Genomic DNA, 19,107 nt, shown 5'->3' on the forward strand with positions numbered 1-19,107 from the left:
CCTGATTACAAGTGATGTTGAACATTTTTCAATATGCCTGTTGGCTATTTGCATTTCCTCTCCGGAGAAGTTTCTTTTTAGCTCTTCTGCCCATTTTTTGACTGGATTATTTTCTTTGTTTTTGTTGAGTCTCATCAGCTCTTTGCAGATTTTTGTGATCAGTCCTTTATCATTAGTGTTGTGTGCAAAAATGTTCTCCCAGTCTGTGGGGTTTCTCTTTGTTTTGGTTATTTTCTCTTTTGCTGTGCAGAAGCTCTTTAATTTGATGTAGTCCCAAATGTTGATCTTTTTTTTAAAAAAAAGATTTATTTATTTATTTATACAAGCACTGAGTACAGTCAGAAGTGCGGGAGGGTGAGAGAATTCACCAGAGCCAGAGCGGGGAGCAGAACAGGCAGACTGGCGAAGATGTACACTGCTGAGGGGAGCAGCGGGCGCAGCAGGAGAGGTCTGTCGCGCCATGTGGGACCCTCGCCGGTGGCCAGGGATCGAACCGGCGCTGCAGAGGCTTCGGGCAGCTTCACAGCCCAGCGCTCAACCGCTGGGCCACCAGGGAGACCCCCCTTTTTTAAAAAATATTTATTTATTTATACAATCACTGGGTACAGTCAGAAGCACGGGAGGGTGAGAGCATTCACCAGAGCCAGAGCAGTGAGCAGAACAGGCAGGACTGAAGTACACTGCTGAGGGGAGCAGTGGGAGGAAAGAGAGGTCTGCGCGCCATGAGGGTCCCTCACCCGGCAGGGGGCCGGGGATCAAACTGGCACTGGAGAGGCTGCTGGCAGCTTCGCAACCCAGTGCTCAACCTCTGCACCACAGGGGAGGTCCCCAGCTATTTATCTTTGCCTTCACTATCACTGCTTTGGGTGATGTGTCTGTAACGATGTCTTTGATGTGCATATCATGTAGTGTTTCGCCTATATTTCCTTCTATGTATTTTATGGTCTCAGGTCTTATGTCTAGTTCTTTAATCCATTTTGAGTTGGTTTTTGTGTATGGTGTGAGGTAGTAGTCAAGCTTCATTCTTTTGCATGTAGCGACCCAGGTTTCCCAGCACCATTTATTAAACAAACTTTCTTTGCTCCAATGCATAGTCTTTGCTCCTTTGTCAAAGATTAGTGGACCATAAATCTGTGGGTTTATTTCTGGATTTTCTATTTGATTCCATTGGTCTGTGTGTCTGTTCTTGTTCCAATACCATGCAGTTTTGATGATTATGGCTTTGTAGTATAGTTTGAAGTCTGGGAGTCTGATGCCTCCATTCCCTTCTTTTTTTTTCAGGAGAGCTTTGGCTATTTGGGGTTTATGGTGATTCCATATGAATGTCATCAATAATTGTTCTATTTCTTTGAAGAATGACATTGAAATTTTTATTGGAATAGCATTGAATCTGTAAATTGCTTTTGGTAGGATGGCCATTTTAATAATGTTTATTCTTCCAATCCATGAACAGGGGATGTCTTTCCATTTCTTTGTGTCTTCTTCTATTTCTTTTAACAGTGTTTTATAGTTTTCTTTGTATAGGTCCTTTACCTCCTTTGTTAGATTTATGCCCAAGTATTTGATTTTTTTTGTTTCAATAATAAAAGGGATGGTTTTTTTCATTTCTTCTTCTTCAGATTTATTATTTGTATATAGGAAGGCTACTGACTTTTGCATGTTGATTTTGTATCCTGCCACTTTACTGAACTGATTGATTAGCTGAATTAGTTTTTCTGTGGAGTTATTGGGGTTCTCTATGTATATTATCATATAACCTGCAAATAGTGATAGTTTGACTTCTTCTTTTCCTATTTGGATTCCTTACCACTGATTTTAAACAGTCTGATACCATATCTCATATTCTAAAACCTTAATATGATATTTTAGATCAAAGGATCCAGAAAAATGAACAAGTAATAAGAATTACATTTTACTTCCTATTTAAAAATTTTTTAATATGTACTTACCAAATTTTCAATTAAATGGTCTTTTTCAGCCAGCTGATTTTGTAAAAGCTCCTGGCTACTTTTTAATTCTTCTATCTCTTCTCGTAATCTACCAATTTCTTCTGGCTGAATGCCATTCATCTGAGCCCCATCATTGTAAGAACCTTGATGCTGATGGTCTTTTCCTATTAGACAGACAAGAAGTTTGAAAAGCCACGATGAAACTTATGTTTTAAATTTTTGAATTAGAAGATTCAAATATAAAAAATACAGAATTTCCTTAGCTCAATTGCTTTGGCTGCAATTTTGTAAACACGTTTGCAAAACAGTGTATTGATAAAAACAGTAAATGGTAATATTTTTAGGATTTAGAACTTCTGGGGTGAAAACAGCATAATCTTATTAAGACTAAACGGATTGCTTTGGTACCTATGATCAAGAATTACAGTAATTTCACTTTAACTCTGTCAATTAATATGAGAAAATAAAATCCTTTAGAAATTGTCACAGGGCCTCCAGAATGGTGCACGGGTTAAAGACAGTGCTATCAAACTATAGCTAGCCACGGCAGCGCAAGTTCGATGCCCTGCCCCTCTGCATTCCCGGGAGCTGATCCACATGGCACAGCAGACCTCTTCAGCCTCACCCGCTGCTCCCTTCAGCAGTGTATTTCAGTGGATCTGCCTGTTCTGCTCCCCACTCTCTTTGATGAATCTTCTCACTCCCCCCAACTCTGGTCTACACTCCAGTTCTTGTACGCATAAATAAATAAATCTTAAAAAAAATAAAAATAAAAATTGTCACAAAGGAATGGCCTTCTATATGAAGTAAAATAATTGAAGAATTATTGTCATAAAGGAAGCAAAAGATTGTTTCCTGAAAATTTTAGTGACCTTCATATAAATAAACTAACATTCCTATCATAAGTATTTGATATATTTATGATATATTTATAAGCATCTGAGCTTTTACCAAGTGCCAGGCACCGAACTTGAATTTTACACATTAATGTTTCACTTCAATCGCAGATGACATTTTGTAGATAAGGAAATGGAAGGGTTAGACTCGTCATTCTAAACTGGCTATACATTAGAACCCCTGAGGAGTTTGTTATTACTGATGCCAGCATCCAACCCCAACTGATTAAATCAGAAACTCCAGTGGGGTCTCACTATTGTTTTTTAAAAATACATCTCAGGAGGGCCTCCCCGGTGGCGCAGCGATTGAGCGCTGGGCTGCGAAGCTGCCCGCAGCCTCTACAGCGCTGGTTCCATCCCCGGCTGCCAGCGAGGGTCCTACATGGTGCGCAGACCTCTTCTGCCGCACCCGCTGCTCCCCTCAGCAGTGTGTTTCATCAGTCTGCCTGTTCTGTTCCCCGCTCTGGCTCTGGTGAATTCTCTCACCCTCCTGTGCTTCTGACTATACCCAGTGCTTGTATAAATAAATGAATAAATCATTAAAAAAAAACACATCTCAGGAGATTCTAATGTGCTGACAAGGTTAAGAAGAACTAGGCTGAATGAGATAAACAGGTAGCAAGGATCTTAGACTAGAAAGTCTAATTTACATATTCAATGATTAATTTACATAATCATTAATTTAAGGTTGGAGAAAGATTCCATGGGAACAATCGGACTTTGTCCAGGTCTTAGGAATACTACAATAGTGACAGCTTGCTACACTTACCTAGTTGTACTTTAAGAAGATTATACTGATCCTTGTGTTGTTGAATCTGAGCTACTTGCTGTGTTACTGCTGTCTGGAGCTGTTCATTTTGACATTGTAATGAAGAAATCTGCTGTTTTAATTCTTCAAGTTGTAGATCCTGTGATACAAAACATAACTCAAGTGTTTTAAATTCATACTAATTAACATTAAGGACAAATTAAAAAATAAGACTGTTTTAGGTCAGATGTTAAAATACTTGACATTTCCAAAATCATTCCATAATTAAGTAGTAATACACTAATGTGCATAAAGGCCAATTAATATGCAGCAGACTTCAAATAAGGACCCGTTAATAAAGGATTATGACACAGCTTTGCAATGACACATTGCAATCACAGGCAGTGGGATTTGGGGCTTGGGGTGGACATTAGGATGGGTGGACCATAACTCCATTTTATGGTCCATGAAGTCATTTAAGAAATTTACCCAAAATTATTTTAAAAACTTAGTAAATGTACATATACATATGCATCTACATACTTTTAATATTAAAAAAAGATCATTAACAGAACATTTAAAAGACTGAAAAAAGAGCTTCCAACTCTCACTACCGTAATATAGCTAGTTATAATTTGAACTACTTTTTTTACTCCTATTTTCTTCAATCCAAGCTTTAAAAACTTGTCATAATCAACCTATGTATAATTTTATAAATTATTTCATAACTTATATGCTCACTATCTAATCAGTAAATGCAATATAATTTATATTCAAAAGCAGTACTAAGGTTGCTTTTCATTTTTCTAAATGGCAAATGTTACAATAAAATTGTGGTTCATATAATTGTTTTCCTGAATTTTGAAGAATTTCCTTAGGATGGATTCTCAAACGCCATTTTAAAGAGTGAAACTCTTTAAAATTAACATATCTAAGAAGAGTTCACTATAGTGATGGTGTCAAACCTCTCTTTCCTTCTTCCAAATTAACCATATTCATCAGCCCCCAGTATAGGCAATAATATCACATTACAAGTACTTGTGTACTATGGCTCCAACGATATTACATTTTACCATTAGGGAATAAATGCATATTTATACCAAGATACAGATGGAAAATCCTATAAACCACAGGTAGTTTAATGATTCAAATTTGGATCATTCAAAGATGACTGTAATTTACTGATTTGCTTGTAAACTGAAAAATTTAGATTAAATGCTAAAAACACCACTATATTTCTTTCTTTCTTATAACCTCAATCTCAACAATAGAGATTATGGGGAAGAGAAGAACCTATGGGCAGTTCTCATTTAGAAGGCTCTATTCACACTCTTACTTGACACATTGCCTCAAATCAGTAAAGGGAGGCAAGCAGTTGAGGAAAGGAGGTATAACCTGCCCCATGTGGATACCACTAGTGTGTGTGTGTGTGTGTGTGTTTTTTTTAATGAAACTGAAATTTTAATTACATCAATAATCTCATTTCCCAGATAATACTGCAGCATTTTCCAGGATTCTAATCAAGGTAACACAATGGGAATTAAATGAGAGGGGAAAAAAATTCCAGAAACACATGTTGAAGGAATGTAATGGAAGGTTTAGGATGTTTAACACAATGCCAATATGGAGTTTCACTGTAAATGCATCATTCTGAAAATACAATTTCAATAGAAATCATCATTGTCCACTCTAAAAAATCAATTCCTTACACCATTTATCTAACTCATTATCACCTATTCAGTTGTGCAAGACAGAAATCTAGGGATGATATGTGACCCTTTCTGTTCCTTCATACTGGAATCCACTCATCACAAGTCCTGCCAGTTTTATCTTCTTTGGTTTCCATACCTCTCAGGTTCTGACTCCTCTACACCATAGTATGAGAGTCCCAGTAGTACATATGTATTGGAATTCTGTTTCATCAGTTACTGAGTGATACTGGACAAGTTTAAGTTCCCTAAGCCTCAAATTCCTCATTTATTCTAAATTGAATATAAAAATTGCTTTGTAGGTATGTTGTGAAAATTAAATGAGATAGCATTTAAAAATGTGCTTAGTGGGCCTCCCCTGGTGGTGCAGGTGGTTGAGTGCAGTGCTGTGAAGCTGTCAGCAGCCTCTGCAGCGCGGGTTTGATCCCGGTCTGCCGGCAAGATACCCACATGGTGCAACAGATCTCTCCTGTCTCGCCCGCTGCTTCCCTCAGCAGTGTATTTCAGTCAGTCTGCCTGTTCTGTTCCCTGCTCTGTCTCTGGTGAATCCTCTCACCCTCCTGCACATCTGGCCTGTACACTGGTTCTTGTATGCATGAATAAATAAATCTTTAAAAAAAAATGTGCTTAGTGAACACTTACAACTGAGTAAACAAAAACTAGCAGCTGGGCCTCCCCAGTGGCCCAGCGGTTGAGCGCTGGGTTGCGAAGCTGCCCGCAGCCTCTGAGGCGCCGGTTCGATCCCCGGGTGCTCCCCGGCCACTGGAGGAGGGTCCTGCATGGCGTGCAGACCTCTCCTGCTGCCCGCTGCTCCCCTCAGCAGTGTACTTTGGTCCTTCTGCCAGCTCTGCACCCTGCTCTGGCTCTTGTGAATTCTCTCACCCTCCCGCGCTTCTGACTGTACCCAGTGCTTGTATAAATAAATAAATAAATCTTTAAAAAACAAAAAAACAAAAACAAAAACAAAAAAAGCCTAGCAGCTATTAACAGCAGTCGTCATCAGTTTCCCAATTTCTATCTCCAGTCCACCACAACTATGTTCTTAGGCTCCCTTCCTCCAGCCTTGTTTCTTATACTTCCCCTTTATATAGCTACCAAGTATTTTATGAACATGCAGTGACACCTCCTGTCTCTCTTCTTTTGTGCAGCTGACTCCTAGGCACCCTTAGAAAACTAACTTCTATTTTTTCTAAATCCTTATTCCTATACTAAATTAGGTACCTCTTAGTGCTGCTATATAACTTCTATTATTTATATCACTAGACTTAGTGTTATGTGTTAGAATAATCTATGTATAGTTTGTTTGAGAGTGTGATATGGGGACATGTATGATTTATATTTTTATCCACAACACCATGCATAATATGAAGCTCTGAGTTGTTAAATACTCAGATGCTTTTGAGTCATTTAGGAAAACAAGTTTTGCTCTTTGTATCCTTCTGCACTTGAAGTACCAGAAAAAATTCTCTAAAGTAGGGAAGCATTTATTAGTATATCAGAGTGTATATAATTCATCAGTACATGCCTGCTCTCGAATCATATTTTTGTAGTGAGTCACAATGCTGTCATGCTGTTCTAATGTTTTCTTCACCTCCTCTTCTTCTTTATCTTCTTCACTTGACTTATAAATAGCCTTAGTGATCACACCTGTAAAAGAAAGTTTATTTAAAATTTGTTTAAACTTTTAAATATTTCATTTTTTTTTAAAGATTTATTTATTTATTTATACAAGCACTGGGTACAGTCACAAGCGTGGGAGGGTGAGAGAATTCACCAGAGCCAGAGCGGGGAGCAGAGCAGGCAGAAGGACGGAAGTACACTGCTAAGGGGAGCAGCGGGCGGCAGGAGAGGTCTGCGCGCCATGTGGGACCCTCCTCTGGTGGCCGGGGAGCAGCTGGGGATCAAACCGGTGCTGCAGAGGCTGCGGGCACCTTCACAACCCAGCGCTCAACCGCTGCGCCACCGGGGAGGCCCATTAGCAATATTTTTGAATGCCAAATGGCTATAAAGTAAGAGGTAGGAAAAAAAAAACCCTACTTTTAGGCTTATCCAATAAGCAGTATATGTTCAGAATATACATACATAATACAATCGTAGATACTTTCTAATGATTATCAATATAAACTTTCTAATCTTACCTTCAAGTTCTTTTACTAGCTTCGTAAACTCATGATCAAATATCATACATTCTGGAGTGGGAAAATTTGGCTGGGGTTTCTGGGATGCTCTGGAATACAACTCATGTTTGCTAATAAATCCCAGTTTCTCTATGAAATTCTCTTTGCCAATCCTCTTCTCTATTAGTTGTTTAAGTTTCTCTCTACAGAGATAAGCATATTGAGATATTTAAAATAAAAAAAAAGTCATAACAGAACATAAAGGTTGGTCTACGTTGTACTTCAGTAAAATATGTTAGCATTATCTCGTGATAGCATTAGCAAGTTATTTTATGATAACATTTTCCCGACTTACTTCATGTAGCTCTCAAGTGAGTTATCATTGAAGTAAATTGAAATGCCCAATAGAAGGGCACATAAACCTTGAACCAATTGTTCTTCTTCTCCAAGATTTTCTGCAATTTGTCCTGTAAGCTGAAATCTTTGTTAAGGAGATTAATGATTTATAATATCTAGAGTACTTTGTTTTACAATTTGAATTTGATATATCCTTTATGTAAGAGTTCCATATACAGCCCACACAAGCATAAAACAATCAATGAAGCACACACACACACATACACACACCATCTTAAGCAACCATCATTACCACTTGAACACTTTAAAAAGTTGTAACACAGATAAGCAGAATTTTAAAAAAATACTTACATGTATCTTACTAAAACATAAAGGATACAAATGGAACATTGGCTGAATTGTGAAGAAAATGTGTTACCGCAATAGGACAATTGCTCAGCCAGGTACAAAGCAACATTAATAATCCAACTCTTGTCTGTATTTTGCTTCCCTGTAAATACATAAGTTGGCAGAAATATCTTTCCATTCATTTTATTTTTTCCCCACAGTTAAAGTTGCCCTAATACTCTTTCCATTTGTATAAAATGAATTTTAACATCTTATAAAAGAAGTGCCAAAAATCCAGATTTAAAAAAAAAATTGACCAGAGAATGCATTCTTGCATCTTCCATAGGCTATATTTCCCAAAGTGAATGGAGAGCAGAAACCAGAATTGGCTCGGGCCTCCCCCGTGGCGCAGCAGTTGAGCGCTGGGTTGCAAAGCTGCCCGCAGCCTCTGCAGCGCTGGTTTGACCCCCCGCTGCTCCGCGGCCACCAGAGGAAGGGTCCCACATGGTGCGCAGACCTCTCCTGCCGCCCGCTGCTCCCCTCAGCAGTGTACTTCGGTCCTTCTGCCTGTTCTGCTCCCCGCTCTGGCTCTGGTGAATTCTCTCACCCTCCCGCGCTTCTGACTGTACCCAGTGCTTGTATAAATAAATAAATCTTAAAATATATATATATATTTAAAAAAAAAAAGAAATCAGAATTGGCTCACATTCATAAGCACCTGCTAGGGAATCTAAAATACTAGTCATAAAAAAACTGATGTGCCAAGAAATTTATGATGAGAAACTTTAAAAAAATTATCAATCCTAAGACACTTTATTCTAGTACGATAAATTTGCCTGGTTTCAGCCAGAATTTTAAAAGTAAGTTTTGATAGGAGGTTAAATACTACCTTCTTCAAAAAACATCAAAAAAAAGTACAAAGAAATAATCTCCTGAATTATATGGTCAACTTTCATTAGACAATATATTATCTAACAAGAAAAAAAAGTATTAAAAATTTATAGATAATATACCAGATAATAAGAAATCACAAGCACAATAAAGCAAAAAAGGTCTGGTTAAATTAGCTAATTGATGTAAACCACTAACTGTATTGCTGCAAAGTACAGTAAAGCAATACTGAAAACTAGCATGTCCATCAAAATTTTGTTTTCTAAATTTTAAATGCCTATATTTTGATACTATTACCTGTATCTTTGTTTCAGATAAAATTTGTTTAAAACAAAATAATGAAAACTAGCACAGTAAAGCATCACTTTAGGGCAATTTCAGAAAATATCTAAATTATAATTATTCAAAAATCAAGGCAAGACTTTCAAGTAACCATCACTAGATTTTGAAAACTTTTGATCATCCAGTCTGTACTAATTTTATGAAGCTTGATAGTAATATTTTGGCCTTTCTATAAGCTGTTTTCAAGCATATTTAACATTGAATTAAATAATTTGAAGTCAGACCTCTTCAAATTATTTGCCAAGTAAGCATTAATTAGTATGAATTCAGTTTTCAGATGAAGCATTATTTTTTTCTTTCCTTGCCCTATATCATCACTATCCTATAATTTATCTTCCTGTTGCCACATAAATTGAAAAGTTAAAAAGTTATTCTCAACTGACTGCTATAGAAAGCTTACAATTAATTACTCAAGCTATAAATGCAAATGATTTGCTAATTTCCCCTGTTCATATATAATAAGTCTGCTATTATTCTTTAGAATACCATTTGCAATATAACTACAGTATCTATAACAAGGACATTCTATCAAATTATTGGCTGATGACTGGATAAACAAAAATTTATATACATTCAAATTTGAACCTTCTAGAAGTATACCCTTGGAGTCTAACTGAAGGGTAAGAGCAAAGCCAAACACAGCTAGTTAGAACTAATTTTAAGGTAGACCAGCACATCTCATTGCTATAGTAAAATAGCAATAAAAGAAGATAATCTAAAATAAAAGTCTGAAAAAAATCTGAACCAAAACACCAAGTCAAAAGACAAATAACATCAGGAAAAAGAAAATATTAGTAACTCATTACAGAAAAAAGCTAAATTTTCTAATGTACCATGAGTTCTTATAAAACAAGAAATGATTAACTATCCTAAAGGAAAATGGGCAGATGGCATGAAACTGAAGAAAGGAGAGCTGATGGAAAAATTTCAAATGGTGTGTAAGCATATAAAGCTACTCAACCTTTAAGTAAGAGAAATGTAAATTAAAACTCACTGAGGTAACATTTGTCACTTCTCAACAGATTGGCAAAAATACAAAGTCAGACAACATGCTGTTAGTGAGGCTTCGTGGAAACTCAATCAGGTACACTGCAATCCTATTTCATTTTGCTAGTGGAAGTACAAATTGGTATGAGGTAAAAAAAACCAAGGTGCAGAACAATGCATATGTTTAAAAGCACTCTAAGTGTCTATTCAGCATTTCTGCCCATCTTTTGATTGTTTTCTTTTGAAGACTACAGAAGAAATGAGTAAGAGGATGTGGGACACTAAGGTAGATACTGTATACCTTTTAATATAATTGATTTATAAATCATATATTACCCATTTCAAAACAAAAAAATTTTTTTAAAGGACTGAAGTTTTAATTCCAAGAATGGCAGTATGGTATCAGTGAAATCAATTAGAAGAACCAAACCTTTTATTGTCCTACCTTCAATAAATTCAATATGCTAACGTGGGCCCCAATTTCATCATTTAGTAAACAGAGACAGATTAAATGATCTCAAAAACAGAGGTTAAGAAGATAGGCTCTAATGTCAGATTATGAGTATTTATTTTCTGAGTCTACACTTCAACATCCATGAAAATGGAGGCAGGGCCTCCCTGGTGGTTAAGACGCAACCTATGAAGCAATTGGCAGCCTCTGCAGCATGAGTTCGACTCCCTGGCCGGCCAGGGAGAAACCCACATGGCGCAGCAAACCTCTCCTGTCTCGCGCCCGCTGCTCCCCTCAGCAATGCATTTCAGTCAGTCTGCCTGTTCTGTTCCCCACTCTGTCTTTGGTGAATCCTCTCACCTCCCTACACCTCTGGTTTGTACCCCAGCTCTTGTATGCATAAATAAATCTTTAAGAAAAAAAAAAAAAGAAACAGGAGGCAATTTAGTTAACTTCTCCTCCTCCTTAAATTGGGATAATAGTTAATACCCATGCCACAGGGTTGTGTAGTGGGCTAAATGGGTTCATGCATCTAAAGAACTTAGATCAGAATATGGCACACAATAAGTGCTCTACAAATGTTATCAACTATTATCCCTCCTAGCTCTACAATCCTATGACTATACCTGCTAGCAGATATAATGTCCTAAATATAAAACAGATGTCAGAATAAAATTGGAACTGGGAAAGGAAAAAAAGCAATTACATAATTGTGACTTTTTTTTTTAATTTCAATGAACTACAAGCCATCCTTGCTGTGTTGCACTAGCAGAAATCCATGTATACCAGAAACGTGCAAAGTGAGGACTGTGTAATTTTTGTGCAGACTGCATTATCCATGAAACCATAATGTACAATAGAGAAAGATGGGAGAAAATTACGTGTACAAAAATAAGAAGATAATTAACCTATGGCATAATTGTTCGGTAAAATATTATGCAATAATATAAAGTGATATTGATTTTGAGTTTAATAATGTGGAAAAAAATTAAAATAAAAAACAGACTACAAAATGTAACCTAATGTATGATCATTGCTATGTAAATAAATAGTTTAGGGAAAAAAAAGGAAAAAAGACAGGTTTTACCAATGTCTTTCGGTGGTAGAACAAAGGGCATTATTCTCTTCTAATTTCTATTTTTCTAACATTTGCAAAAATGACAAGAAAAATAATCTATTAGCCAGTGTAAAATTGCTACAGTATTTTTCCATAATGTCAAGAAAAAAAATGTTAAGAATAAGACCCATCCAGCAACATCCTGATCAAGTTAGAAATTGGGCATAGAAACCACAGATTTTATGGGATAAAAGAGATCCATAAACAAAACAATTGAAGCTGACTTGCTTGTAATGAAAGTTATTATGTTGCCCTAGTTACATTTTCTAAATTAAAATTCCTCTAAGTCTTACCTTATGCATTTCAATTGTAGTATTTTTGTATTGTTTATTAAAAAAAATAAAACCTAATATTTTAAACTTTTCGTACTAAAATGTGGTTCTACAGTATTATAATAAGATTTATTTTCTAGAGGTGGCCTCTGGGATAGGAAATTAATAGGAAAGGGGTATGATGGAACTATCTGAGAGTATTAATGTCTACATTTTGTTTTAGGTGGTGGTTACACAGATATATTTAACCATGAAAAATCATCAGATTGAACACTTAAGGTCTGTGTAGCTACAGCTGCCAAGTATGTCTTTATGTCAATTAACATGTTAAACTATGCTCACACATGAATGATACAATTCTTAACAAGAACTCAATTACCACCCACACTGCACAACTGAGCACATGCCCAAATAAGGATATTAAGGTACCCTTTTTTTCATCAAACATTCCACGAAACAAAAACAAATCCAAACCAAACACAAATAACAATCTCACCAACACATATCAAACACTAATCCCCATGGTTACTGCAGCATATGTGTTACATCCAGCATACTCTATAATATTTAATTTAAAAATCTTTCAAATTACAAAATTGTATTTGCTACTGAACATTTTCAGTAATCTTAACAATATAAAACTCATCACATTCTTTCATGCACAGATTAATTAAAGAAACAATTATCAACCCTAAATTTTATTACCTCTGAAATGGTTTCAGGGGAAATAAAGGAGCAGATTGGGTGAAAAAAACACAAACCCCACCAAAAAACCAGAACCAAAGAATTCCAGAAAGTGCAAGCATCCCCAAAGGAAGCACAAGTATAGCTTCAGATATTCATAGTTCTTAGTAACACCACTACAATATCCCATGGGAAAAATTGGAGAGCCACTTACAATAGAGATAAACTTGCTGATACACACAGGTGTGAGTAGAATATAACTTCAAACAAGCAGTTAAAAAACCAAACAGCAAAACCCAAGACAAAGAAAAGGCCTTGCTTTGAGAGAGAAAGGCCTTGCTTTAAGAGAGAAATGCCTAAGCTTAAACAAGTAATACATACCCGTCTGTCGATCTTATCACCCTGCAAATTATACATTAGAAATTATTCAAAAATTTTACTACTACTTTACAAAGATTTAAATCTAGAAAAAATTCCCTCAAATACAGTCTTTCTATAAAGCCATGTCAATAATTTTGGACTGGATAATTGCAATTATTTAGTGTATAAAAATGCACATACATTTTACAAAAGACATTTTTATAGCACTGTGACTACTTAGAATGGGAAGATACAACTATTTTTTAAGGATTTTCATTATGCCTAAATGGGAATTACAATGATAGAATGAAGTCTGTGGTAATAATGGTCAGACAGTTAATTACTGTTTGGCTTACAAAAAGTTGTTTTCTACATATAATAACATAAGAATATCAAGTGTTAAGTAAGGATATGATATGACTATTTGGGGTAATTTTTAAAAATCATTAAAAGATAAATGATAAAGATAAAATAAAATTTCAAAGTAAACTGATTTTAAACAACAAAAGTTTTCAACTCCTTTTTCACTATAGTTAACTTTTAAGCTTTCATTTATAACTACCTATGGATGACACAGATGTTTGTTTAAAAGCTCACAATAAAACCATTCAATGAATGTGGCAAACAAAAATTAAGGGCAAGGCATGCTATCACGGGGAGGGTATAGGATAAAATTCCAGTGGATTAAACAATGTTAGCTTTATCCACACTTTTACTCTCTTTGAGTGGTTCTGAATGTTGCTAACTTTTGTACTTTTGCTAAAGCACGAACTTGAATTCTAAATAGCAAATCTAGCATACAAGGGCAAATCATCTAACAGTATCTGACATTCCTAAAAGCTAGCAGCCACACTATAATGAAGTTTTGTTGTTTTCATTATTTTAGTCATGTTTTTCTACATCTTACTAGGTAAACTACAAGGCTAAGGGACTTGATTTGTAAGCTCACAAACATCAAGGATATATGTCTAACTATATAAGGAACAGACTAGTATTCTATCTTTTTTTTTTTTACTCTGAAGGGAGTATCAGTTGCTCTAGGAAGATAAAGAGGGATACATAGCTATGGACCACTTTATTCTATTTCCTCTCCTAAACTGTCCTGAATTTAGATACTAATCAGAAAGGAAAAAATGACATGTAAGAACATTGGGGAAGATGAAAAACAAAACAAGCAAACAAACCAAAAAACCTCAGGCCCTAGGCATGTGTTTTCATCATGACATAGAACTTGTTAGCTATTTGGCAAACCATTCTTATAAGAATATTTATTTTCTCTCCACAAAAGTGTTTCTGGTTACAATGAACCAATGATCAGATAAGTCCTTGCCTCTTTCCTTTTCCTCTGCATCTACTAAGGGCATCCTTAAGTCTTTATATCACCGATAGCAAAATGTACAGTTGTAACTTTTATCCCCCTTAGAGAAGTTTCACCCTCTACTTTACCTGTGAGAGGATGTTGGTGCACTGTTGCAATAAAGAAACAGGAGGGTTGCCAATACTTGTAGCTAGTTGAACTCTGAGCAACTGTTCTTTCTGGGTAGCATTTTCTTGCAAAGCATGAGCAAGGGCCACAGCAGCACACCAGTTTGAAAGTGAATCAGTAGAAAACAAACCTCCGCATAACAGCTGACCAGCTGAGACTGAATTACCTGTTGCTACAAAGAGGTAAGCATGACAATACAAAAATTAATTATGCTGTTTTCCATACATGCCGAATTAGTATGAAACTCTATTAAAAACTTGTTAATCATTTTCAAAAGATCTTGGAAGATAAATAACAGAACAAAGATAAATCAGGATGCTTAGGCATCAAATTGATGATGGATGTAAATATTCTAGAAAACTATTAATTAAAAACTACATTTTTAAAACAAATTCAAGGAAGTGTCACATTTTAACTATTCCCTTACATCCAGGGACTTATCATTTATTTTACACTGTAGCATTAAAAGCTTAAAAGACAATAATTTACTTTTTAAAACAAATCAGAATTATTTACCATCAATGGTGGAAGGCAGCAGCGTTGACACAATTTCTCCTTGTCCTTTCTGGTTTTTATATAAGAAACACTGGAAACAATAGAGAACTGCACAGCGCAATACAAATGGCTGCCTTTCATTAACCATGGACATAAGAAGCACTACAATTGCTGGTCTGTCGCATTAAAAAGAAAAGAACAAAAAGGAACATTGCAACTTAAGTACACACATCAATAACTAGTCACTTTTGTTGACTGAAAAACTATCCAAAATAGGGCTTCCCTGGTGGCTCAAGGGTTAAGACGCAACTTATGAAGCTATTCGCAGCCACTGCAGCACAAGTTCAATCCCTGGCTAGGGAGCTACCCACATGGCGCAGCAGACCTCTCCTGACTCACCCGCTGCTTCCCTCAGCAGTGAATTTCAGTCAGTCTGCCTGTTCTGTTCCCCACTTTATCTCTGGTGAATCCTCTCACCCCCCACACCGCTGGCCTGTACCCCAGTTCTTGTATGCATAAATAAATCTTAAAAAAAAACAAACAAACCAAAACACAGGATAGCTAAGGACAGGTGAGAGAAGTGCAAAGATTGGTCTACTTATGCCTCATAGCTAGGAAGCAGAAGAGGAGTAATCTGAGCCCAAATGCATAAGTTCCAAAGACTACAAACTCTCTTAAAAATACCAATATATTTATCTTGTTAGGCAATTTCTAGCTTCAAAACACACAAACTTCTTAATAGAGTAAGATGTGTTAACGAGATTGCTAAAAAACCAAAGCAAATTATTATTTCCTCAAAGGAATCTCAATATTTCCCTTTTCCTACCTTGGTGGGCTTGAAGGTGCATTTACTGAAGCAAAATAATCTTGGTTTACTTGGCAGCCTCGAATGACTTCTGATACAGTATTAATGGTCTGTTCAGGAAGAGGAAAAAAAGGAAATTTAGAGAAAGTAAGTCAAGAAAGGAAAGACATTTTCAGAAAAAGAAAATGGCACATGATTTTTGACTGTACATGTCAAAGTTGAGAAAACAAAAATTCAGTTATAGCATTATAGTCTTGTAACACTTTCTCAGTATAATATTTTAAAACATTAAAGATCTGTAATTACAAATACCACCGAAAAATGACACTCAAAATCTCAAAAAATTAAAAGTAATAATATCTTCTAAGAATATTTTCCTACAAAACAAGAAAAGGATGCTTTAAAATAAAATCAGAGAATAGGCTTAAAACATAACAAATTAAAAATTCAATTTAAGGGCCTCCCCGGTGGCACAGCGGTTGAGCGCCGGGTTGCAAAGCTGCCCGCAGCCTCTGCAGCGCCAGTTCGATCCCCAGCCGCTGGCAAGGGTCCCACATGGCGCGACAGACCTCTCCTGCCGTGCCCTCTGCTCCCCTCAGCAGTGTATTTCGTCAGTCTGCCTGTTCTGCTTCCCACACTGGCTCTGGTGGATTCTCTCACCCTCCCGCGCTTCTGACTGTACCCAGTGCTTGTATAAATAAATAAATAAATCTTTAAAAAAAAAATTCAATTTAAGAATGAAGTTGAAAATACAAGATAATAGAACAAAAAGACAAAACAGGTGTAGAAAGTCCAACAATATATTAATAGAGTTGCAGAAAGAGAAAAGAGGAAATTACCAAGGAATGCCAAAACTCAGAACTAAAGGACATATATCTTCAATGTCAAAGGTCACAATGAACGCCAAAACTAGTTGGATAAGTTAAAAAAAAAAAAAAAAAAGGTCTGCAGTACAAGAAATCACCAGCAAATTTCAGAAAACTAGAAATAAAAATTGTCAAAATTTCTGGAGAAAAAGCAGGTTACACAAAAAAGATTCAGATTCAAAATGTCTTTAGACTTATCTTGAGCAACAATGGACTAATGTTCGGAAACTAGAAGTTCATGATTTCCAGCTCTGATTTCTATATCTAGCTAAACATTTAATTAACTCTTGCATAACTTTTAATGGTAAAGGAATATTATGCAAGAACTAAAAACAATTAAATAATTCTCTTGAAATTTACCATTTCCCAGAAGTAAAGTAAACAATGATGGCTCAAAGAGTTGGAGAAAAGACTGGAACTCCAGATAACCAAGGAATACAAGTCAAGGGATGCTAAAAGGAAATCCTAGGTGGATGGTGAATGGCAGTTCCAGTACAAAAAGATGTGGGGCAGAAACAGAGAATAATGAGTCCACACTGGGGCAGGAGGATGGAGAACTACCAGAAAAAGGTCTGGCATGGGGAACAATGTGTTAAGCCTATGGTAATATTAGTATGTATATTAACAGATATAAAGAAAATGTAGAGTGAAGAAACGTAAAATGAAGAAAGAACACTAGTATGACTCAGGAAAGAGAAAGGGATGCTTTCTCTATATATTGATTATAGCTATATATTGATTCAAATATATATTACTAGTGACAGGAAGAAGTAAAGTGGTAAGGTTACATAGGGGGGAAGTGATCTTCAAGTAGGGAGGGGTGAGGCTAAAGACAACTGCTTTTGCATATAAGTTTTATTATTACCTGAGTTTTTAATTTGCCTTAATGTGAGAAAATGGGGAAAAAATTTAAAGTAAACTTTTCCTTAAAATAAGTTTTTTAAAAAATAGGTAGGAATGAGGAAATGATATACATCAGGGAGAGTTACCTACTACTTTAAAAATAAGTGTGACTACTCAAGACTCAAGTCTTACTTGACTAAATCTCATTGTTCTCAAAATTAAAAACATATCATACTGTGCACTGCTATTTAATATAACACACTTAATGAAAAATCTTCAGTTTTAACATTATTGATATACTATTAAACTTGAGAAATAAGCATATATTTGAATTGGAACTGATACTGTCATTATGCTAATTATATTTTAATAAGATAGTAACAGATTTACATATAAGAATGGCTATTACTTTTTTTCCTTCAGTTAATAACTAATTCTTCCTAGGATTCCTGATTTCAACTTCCACAGAGTAGCTTCTTGGTGCATTTGGTTTACCTCAGTCAGGATATCAGCAGGAACTCCAGTAGCCATTAGGATAGTACAAAGCTGCTGCAATAAGCCACACTGGAACATAGCTTTCTGGCAGCTACTAGTAGCACCAGGAGGATTGGTGGGAGATACCAGTACGCGAACAAGCTGTGAAAGAGAGTAAAAATATAATTTGTCTTTTAAAAAGTTGAGGGCTTTAGAGTAATTTTGATTTATATGAATAAGAACATCTAAGCGAAGAATTCCTTCATCTGCTCAGTTAGATCTATATGTCTGTCTATGTGTTTTCATGATCCATGGCAGTACTCCATTCTAGTACATATTACATTATACTATTTGCTTAAGTCTGTTTCCTTTAGATGACTGTGAACTCCAAAAAGTAGAAACTGCCTTAGTTATTTTTATATCAAAAATAACAAGCACAGGGCCTCCCCTGGTGGCACAGCGGTTGAGCGCTAGGTTGTGAGGCTGCCCGCAGCCTCTGCAGCACCAGTTCGATGCCTGGCCACCGGCGAAGGTCCCACAAAAAAAAAAAACAACAAGCACAGTATTTGTAAATTAGCCCAATAAATGAGTGAATAAGTAAGTAAAAGTGCAGTAGATTTCTTATCAAAGTAAGAATGAATGACCTAATTATAGAGCAGATCTTAAAATACAATGGCCTGAGGTTTGATAAATTCTCCTTAAAATTGAAATATTTAAAGAGAAGTTAAAACTAACAACTGGAGACATGGGAGAAGATTTACACATTAAGCAAGGAGTTGTCCTCACTGATTGTTAATGGTAATGAAATTCCTAAGATTCTATGCTCTTATGATTAGTCTGAACTTGAACATAAACTTACAGAAATAGGAAAAATGTCATCTCATACATTACCTGCCATTTTATAGTAAATATACAGAAGTAATCAATGACA

General features: G+C 35.9%; 1 protein-coding gene across 6 annotated transcripts in view; it reads right to left on the bottom strand.

Moving 5' to 3' along the window:
- USO1 (USO1 vesicle transport factor) overlaps positions 1 to 19,107 on the bottom strand; it is a gene marked incomplete at its 5' end in the record, with an annotated part of 72,786 nt that overhangs the window by 8,056 nt on the left and 45,623 nt on the right. For 4 of the 6 annotated variants that reach the window (XM_084233636.1, XM_084233639.1, XM_084233638.1 and 1 more), the window contains 10 exons: positions 1,950 to 2,113; positions 3,615 to 3,753; positions 6,828 to 6,949; positions 7,441 to 7,622; positions 7,775 to 7,893; positions 8,156 to 8,266; positions 14,654 to 14,865; positions 15,210 to 15,364; positions 16,015 to 16,103; positions 18,198 to 18,338. In XM_084233636.1, coding sequence (XP_084089762.1) covers positions 1,950 to 2,113; positions 3,615 to 3,753; positions 6,828 to 6,949; positions 7,441 to 7,622; positions 7,775 to 7,893; positions 8,156 to 8,266; positions 14,654 to 14,865; positions 15,210 to 15,364; positions 16,015 to 16,103; positions 18,198 to 18,338 — 1,434 coding nt within the window. Of the gene's footprint in view, positions 1 to 1,949; positions 2,114 to 3,614; positions 3,754 to 6,827; positions 6,950 to 7,440; positions 7,623 to 7,774; positions 7,894 to 8,155; positions 8,267 to 13,228; positions 13,250 to 14,653; positions 14,866 to 15,209; positions 15,365 to 16,014; positions 16,104 to 18,197; positions 18,339 to 19,107 lie in introns of all 6 variants that reach the window. The other 2 variants (XM_084233634.1, XM_084233637.1) reach the window with 1 other exon arrangement.

Source organism: Talpa europaea (assembly GCF_964194135.1).
Source record: "Talpa europaea genome assembly, chromosome: 5".
In the NCBI taxonomy this organism is placed as follows: domain Eukaryota; kingdom Metazoa; phylum Chordata; class Mammalia; order Eulipotyphla; family Talpidae; genus Talpa; species Talpa europaea.